At 36.0% G+C, this 7,745-nt stretch overlaps 1 protein-coding gene across 1 annotated transcript; it reads right to left on the bottom strand.

The window, feature by feature from the left end:
• Positions 1-1,460: 1,460 nt before the first annotated feature.
• On the bottom strand, positions 1,461-2,024 carry LOC139854220 (uncharacterized). Its single transcript, XM_071843535.1, has one exon. The coding sequence runs from the start codon at positions 2,022-2,024 to the stop codon at positions 1,461-1,463; it is 564 nt and encodes a 187-aa protein (XP_071699636.1).
• Positions 2,025-7,745: the final 5,721 nt, after the last annotated feature.

Raw genomic sequence — 7,745 nt, 5'->3', positions numbered from 1 at the left:
GATGGTCAAACCTTGGTGAAAATGATGCAAACACATCAACGAGTTGTACACTTGAAGCTATATGCATAAAGGATGAGAACCATGATAAGCATTGAGCACCAAGAACCATCGGAACCTACTGACCCTTCTGTTTTACTGTTTCTGTGTCTGACAAGTACGACCTGGCTACTGTAATTATGATTTTCAGATATCTCTGTTCGAGTAGATAACTTTTCATATAGGACTCGTCTTAATCCGAGTTACGGTTTAGGATTTATGGCCCTCCGATCGTCACTATGTCCTTTTAACGTTGTACTGAAAAATTCTGACCTACTTGCACTTAGACCGTCACCACGGTCAAACGAAGACGAGTTTGCTTCTGGGATTTTTACCAAAACTAAAGGACTCATATACGGAGCCATGGTCACTGGCCTCAATTTATTTCAGTAGGTATTGAGGCCGTGGTGACTGACCAAAGTCAGCCCTTGTTTTAAACTTCTTTCATGAACGAAACTTACTTTACACCTTTTGTTTGATGATGAATGATGATGACCCTTAAGACCTTATTTACATACTTATAAACCTATTGGGACGATTTACTGACTTAGTGATATTTGACTTAGGTTGAGGACCCGTTTGGACAACCTACATACTTGCTTATTTCCCGAGTCATACTTTACCACTACTTTATCATTGTGAGTTATAGCATTCCCTTTTTACTTTAACTTATTTTGGGATCTGAGAATACATACGCATTTTACGTTTTACATACTAGGCACGAGTACTTAAACTTTATATATGTGTGGGTTATACAACGGCATAAACATTCCCTTTAGCTCGGTAACGTTTAGTCATTGGTTTTTGAACCGGTGAACGCGAATCTTAGATATGGATCCATAGGGTTTGACATCGCCACTCGGGTTAGTCGCGCTAGCATTTAACGAGTGTTTAATACTTCGTAAACATACGCACTTGCCAAGTGTACTTTCAGGGGGTATAAACGTTAAGTTAGTTACCAAGTGCCCACGGTTAACATATACTTTATCATACTGTTTTGAAAACGCTCTTTGTAGCACTGAAATCTCGTGGCCTACCTTACATACTGTTATACTTAAACTATAGCTCACCAACCTTTGTGTTGAAGTTTTTAAGCATGTTTTTCTCAGATGCTTAAGGTTGCTTCCGCTGTGTACTAGTCTTGCTGTAGACACCCGCTGCTTTAGAGATGTCACTGTATGAACTACTTTATCTTGCATTCAAACTTTAATACTTTTGAACTATGATTTGTAACGATCTAAGGGTCACGTACTATTATCTTTGCTTCCGTTCATAGAAGCATACTTTGGTTGTAAAACACTTGACGTTCGTTACGACGTCACCTTTTATCATGAATGCAAACGTATTTTGAAATAGCATATAGTGTTTGACCTTTTAATGATCCTGTTGTTGATGGTCCGTACATGATGATTTGGTACGGGGTGTCACAGTAAACCCGAGATGAAACAATTGAGAAGAGCCGTGTGAGAGAGCCTGGTCACACAATTGCATATCCTTTCAAATTCTGCTTGGTAGGCGACAACAGTGGTTGTTTGTTGGAGCTTGAATAAGGTGGCTTGGTGGTTCTCGAAATATGACGGGCCAAAACGGAGTTGAAGTGCTCGGGTAAATTGTGGCCAATCACCTAACAAGTTGTTGTTGTAGAGGTATTTGTACCAACTGAGGGCTTCTCCATTGAAATGGAAAGAAGCCAACGAGACCCGTTGTTCATAGGGAATGCGATAAAAGTTAAAGTATTGATCGGCTTGGAATAACCAATCAAGTGGTGTGGTACCATCGAACGCAGGTAGGTGAATTTTTGGAGATTTGAGGTGGGAGTTGGTCGATGTGTTGGTAGGGATTGGAGGTTTTTGGTTAGAAGTTGAAGATTCTTGTTGCACTGATGGAGTGAGTTGCTTGGTGATGGATTGTAGAAGGGAGACGATGGCATTTGTTTGAGTTGTTTGATTTTGGGACATGGTAGTGATTGTAGTTTTGAGTTCACTCATGGATTCCCTGAGCATGGTGAGTGATTCTTCAAAGGATGGAGTGGATTGTCGTGATGGCATGGTGAGTAAGTGCAATGAAAGCACTAATGATAGAAGACCGATTCGAGATAGTCAATCTCCCAAGAAAGTAAGATAAAGAAGAGAGACTTTGGCAAACACCAAACTTTTCATTCATGATCATTTAAAATAACCAAGTTACAATTTATAATACTAAAATACAGTAACTGAAATCAAACGTGCATAGCTAATGATAACTGAATAAAAGCAACATGGAGATAATAAAGGAATAATGCATGTATGTGCCTAGAAACGTGGATGTGATGTTTATCCTAAATCCCACGTTCAACAACAGACACTTTTGACTGCTTCCATTTAGCCTAGGTAGCAGTAAACTGGGCTGCCAATTTGGGCTCACACAAACTTAGTTGTTGGACCCATATCAGAAACTTTGAAGAAGCTGCAAACATTGTGGATGAAGCTGCTCGTTACTATTTTTCTGTCAAGAATTTCGCAAGTATGATGAAATACGTTTGTTCATTTAAGTCAAAGTTTGAGATGCGGGGATTTTTAAGTGAAAGGAGATGTTTCGATGAACTTGTATCACTGGAAAAAGAATGGGGAAACTTTATAGAAGCTGCAAAGGTTGCAAGGATGAAACCAGATCCTGTGCTCGAAGCTGACCTTTTACACATGGGTGGACTTCACAAAGAATCGTCATTGATAATTTTGTGGCACGTTTTTTTAAACTCTCATATTTTTAATAAAAAACCTCTAGATCAGAAGAATGAACTACTAAAGAAAGCTGTTTTAGTTGCCGAAAGAGACTCTGTTTTCTATCCGTTTGTCTGCAAAGAAGCAGATATTTTGTCCCAAGGGAAAACTAAAGGAGAATTAATAAAAAAGGCCTCGAGTTCATATATTTCTACAAGGAAAATGCTTTGGCTGTGAATGTTGAACGTGTCAAGATGATTCACGAGATTAATGAAGTTGAAAAGGATGTTCTTGACTTGATGCGTTCCTTTTTAAAGCTAAAAAACCGTCTAAACAAGCTACGTTTACTGCAAGAAGTGTGTGGAGATTTTGTAGAGGCTGTAAAGTTATGCAACGAAGACGATTATTCTATAGAAGCGACATTGATGAGACTCTGGTACGTCATGTTTGGATCTCTTTGGGCTCAAGGGGAAAAATCATGGGCGTTGAAGGACTTCGCACAAAAAGATGAGCTTCTACGTGATGCAAACTCATACGTTAACGATCATCATGATTCACAGGACTCTGCGTTAATGCGTACCGAAATGAGCATTTTATCGGGTGTAGAAATTAGCTTGTCTCAGATGTCACAGTGTTTGAGGGAAACTTGAAATGAAACAAGTGTTAGAAGTCATTTTCTAATTTCTAGACGAATACTCAATTCTCACCTTCTCTTACTTAATGAAGATTGGACGATAGAGCGTTTAGAAGCTGAATTATTAGAAGAAGAAGTTTGTTTGGAAGGCTTTAGTTTCTTTTGGGGTTACTGGGAGGAATTAATTTGGGGACTGATCAAGTGGACGTTTACATGGTGTCATGGTTGTGACAGTAGTAACGTATACGAGGGCTTTATTTTCAATTATTTTGGTGTGAGAAATTATGATGGTGATAGATATGTTGTACTGGATGCTGAAGCCCAGTGGGTGAACGAAATGAATCCTTGTCTGTTTAGGGATGGATATTTAAACATAATTTGCGCTCGTCAATTTTCATATTTGGTTTCGCGTTATTGGTGCTCGGAACTACTTTTGGTTCTTGAGAAAGTGTTGAGAAAACTCTGGTCTCTTCATGTTTACGCAATTGATGAAAACTTCCTCGTGCATCTACAGACGAAGATTCTTACAAGTTTGTTTCAAGTTTTGAAATCTTTAAAGAAACGTAAGCTTCCATATAGTTGGAATCAGGCTAGTTCGATTGTAGATCAACATATCCATCCATGTGTGGAGCAGTTTTTGACAAATGTATTTCATATCGATTGGAGAATTTCCCACGCAAAGGAAATGATATCTCTGAGAGCAACCGAAACATTTCAGGACATGCTCAAAGAAGGTACATACCGAAATTATCGGGTAGCTCCAACGTGTAGGCAGATGGGAAAAATAGCGATGATCTTTTTGGGATCCAATATGAAGAAAAAAGTTAAATGTTGGTACTCCTTAAACTAGAGAGCTTTATTTAAGTGTCTTAAGAATGGTGATATTTCAACTTCAAAAAAATGGGATTTAGCTATAAGTTTACATAATGTAGTGAAAGAGACGTTTTCAGTAGGTTTCGGGAGAGCCAACGACGAAATGTCACCAGCTTGCTTCTTATATTTTTTGGAGCGACTTCTGATTTTGTCATTTTGGTTTCGTGGTTATGTATTCACAACAAGATCATCGTTTGTTGAATGGATTGGTTATGAGGAATGGTGTGTGGGTTCTGATGTAGGCTACGTTACAGGCTTTGATACAGTGAAGAACATCTCTTATTCTTTAGCTTCTATGGTTATTAATATGTTGAATTTCCAGGATGTTTTAAAGGAATGGGTCACAAAGTCTGAAGAACCGGAATCATCGTACCCAACTTTGGTATTAAGGTTAATTGTTCTTCTTTCGTTAATATGTGCTAACTCGGGACAATACTATTATCACCTGCTTGATATATTGGGCCGCAGTCATTTTGTTTCATTACTGCCGCCTGCGTTTAGTGAGACGCTGATCATGGGTATAAAGGAAGGTTATTTAGTGGATGCTGTTGCTGCTGCTTGTGAACAAATAGATAATCCTCTTGTAATTGTGAATTTTAACGAAGATTTCCACAAGGCCCCAAGTCAAAATGCTATATATCTGAGCTTGAAAAACCTGAATTCTGGGCGAAAAACTCTCCTAGAAATGTTGTATAAAGAGAAATGTGTGGCTGCTGCACGCTAGATTTAGTTGTGATGGTGAAGATCAAGAGTCCGATGTGTTCCACTTTTAGGCAGCTGATGTCACACAAGCATGTAGCTATATTTTTGTGTAGTTGATGTATTTTGAGTTTACCTTTTCATAAACCACTTTGAACTAGTGAAATGACCCGTGAAATCACGGGTTTATTTAAACGAAAACGTTTAATAATATGTGATGTGTGCGAGGTGTACTAGGAAATAGTATTATTTTTATAACGAAATACTATTAAATATGATACAATTTTACACAAGATATTTATTTATTTATAGAATGGATATACCTAAACCTTGCTACAACACTTATAGGCAGTGTACCTAATCGTACAGTAGTGTAGTTTTTAGTAAGTCTGGTTCGTTCCACAAGGATACACTTAAACAAGCTTAACGCTATATTAGTTTAACTTATAAAAATACAAATATATATAAGTAATATTATTATTATAAAAAGGGGGTTTTTTACCGTTTAATGACCGGTTTGTCGATTTTAAAACTTTAGTCGCAGTTAAAACCTAATGTAAAATATTAAATAAATAAAAGACTTAATTTAAAGCGTAAAATAAATAACGATAATGAAATTGCGATAAATAAAAGTGATATAATTAAAAAGTATGATAATTAAAAGTGCAATTAAATACAATGATAATAAATAAAAGAGTGATAATTAGAAGTGCAATTGAATATGAAAATAAAGGAATTATGCTTATTTAAACTTCCGTAATCATGATGTTTGACGTGTTGATTTTTAGTTTGTTCCCATGGGTTAATTGTCCTTTGTCCTGGATTATTCGATATATCCATACGGATTTGTCCATAATAGTCCATCAGTCATAAATATAAAATGCGAAAGCCTTCGTCAAATTATTCTTATTCCCGAAGTCAAATATTCCAACTAATTGGGGATTCGAATTATAACAAGGTTTTAATACTTTGTTTAATGAATACACCAGGTTATCGACTGCGTGTAAACCAAGGTTTTACTACTTTGTTAACAATTACACCAATTACCCTTGAATGTAATCCACCCCTATTTCAACAAGTCTATTAACTATTAATCCAGTTCCGTGTCCGGTAAAATGAACAATTATTGGTATTTATAGATATCCCGCCCACCGTACCCAGTCAAGCGTATGTGGTTATATATAAATACGTCAAATTATAAGTCTATATATTAATTTAACAAGGTATCGTTTAGTTAATATAAAACCCATTAATAGCCCATGGTCTAATTTCCACAAGTGTCGTTCTTTTATCCAAACCCCAATTATGGTACAAAGCCCAATTACCCAATTTTAATATTTTTAGCCCAACATCATGATTACTTCGGTATTAAATAAGCATAATAATAACTTAGCTACGAGACATTAAATTAAAAAGATTGAACATAACTTACAATGATTAAAAATAGCGTAGCGTTACACGGACAGAATTTCGACTTACACCCTTACAACATTCGCTAACATACCCTTATTATTAGAAATTAAAATTAAAATTAAAATTAAAATTATAATATATATATATATATATATATATATATATATATATATATATATATATATATATATATGTGTGTGTGTGTGTGTGTGTGTGTGTGTGTGTGTGTTTACGTATGAAGGAAGAAGAAAAAGATGTTGAATTTGATCACCAAACTGCGAAATTTATAGGACCAGAGCTGAAAAAGGGTGCCATGAGATCGCATGGCTTTTGTGCCTCCAGGCCATGCGATCGCATGGCCAGCTGGGAGAAGTCACATGTCTTTGTTTTCTTTCTTGCCGACGTTTATAAATAATAATATAATATATAAATAATTATAAGAATTATTTAAATATTATATTTTATTTATGTGCATAGTTAACTTGTAATTTTTAGTCCGTTGCGTCGAGCATTGAGAGTTGACTTTGGTCCCGGTTCCGGATTTTTGAACGTCCTTGCGTACAATTTAATATCTTGTATTTTGCGTTTTGCGTTTTGCGTCTTGTACTCTTGTAATTTTGAGACGTTTCTTATCAATAATTGGAACCACTTTGATTGTACTTTGTACTTTTGAGCTTTTTGGTCGTTTGCGTCTTCAATTCATCGAATCTGTCTTTTGTCTTCACCTTTTATTATTTAAACGAATATCATTTGTAAATAGAACAATTGCAACTAAAAGCTTGTCTTTCTTGAGGGATAATGCTATGAAATATATGTTCGTTTTTAGCATTATCAAATATTCTCACACTTGAGCGTTGCTTGTCCTCAAGCAATATAGTCTTGAAATAAAAATACTAGAATCACTTCTTTATTCTTCACACTTTGTACATCAGTGATTTCTATACAGCGGTATAAACAATGGTAGTAACGTTGTGGTTTACAGTCTCACATGACTATGAAAATTTAGATCCATTAAGGAAATTGGATCTTTATGAAAATATTTGATCTTTTGAAAATTGAATCTAGCTTTTACCCGAGATAGGTTTTCCGGAATAACCCTTCACCGGTGTTTGCAAATTATTTTTGTGGGTTTGGTGGGTTTCAGATTTGAAAATTTTAGCTCAAAACTTGTAGTTTTGTGTCACCCACTTTCTAACCTTGTATTGGGAAAGCAACACGTCCAGTATACTTGCTCAGTATATTACCTTTCGGTAAACTACCGTCCGGTTTGTAAGGGAAAGCGTTGAACAAGCAACTGTTAAGGCAATGTCCCCTGACATACTTTTAATTATGGTCTATAACGTGTCGGATGCAATTACTATCCTTGTAGGAGCAATAGTAAATCTCACCCT

This window comes from Rutidosis leptorrhynchoides, chromosome 6, assembly GCF_046630445.1.
Source record: "Rutidosis leptorrhynchoides isolate AG116_Rl617_1_P2 chromosome 6, CSIRO_AGI_Rlap_v1, whole genome shotgun sequence".
Taxonomy (NCBI): domain Eukaryota; kingdom Viridiplantae; phylum Streptophyta; class Magnoliopsida; order Asterales; family Asteraceae; genus Rutidosis; species Rutidosis leptorrhynchoides.
Note: the sequence above shows the minus strand (reverse complement) of the source record. Positions and strands in the feature narration are given on the sequence as shown.

What these genes read in the sequence shown, in the direction of transcription:
- LOC139854220 (XM_071843535.1), bottom strand. Translation starts at nt 2,024, where the DNA reads ATGAGTGAACTCAAAACTACAATCACTACCATGTCCCAAAATCAAACA.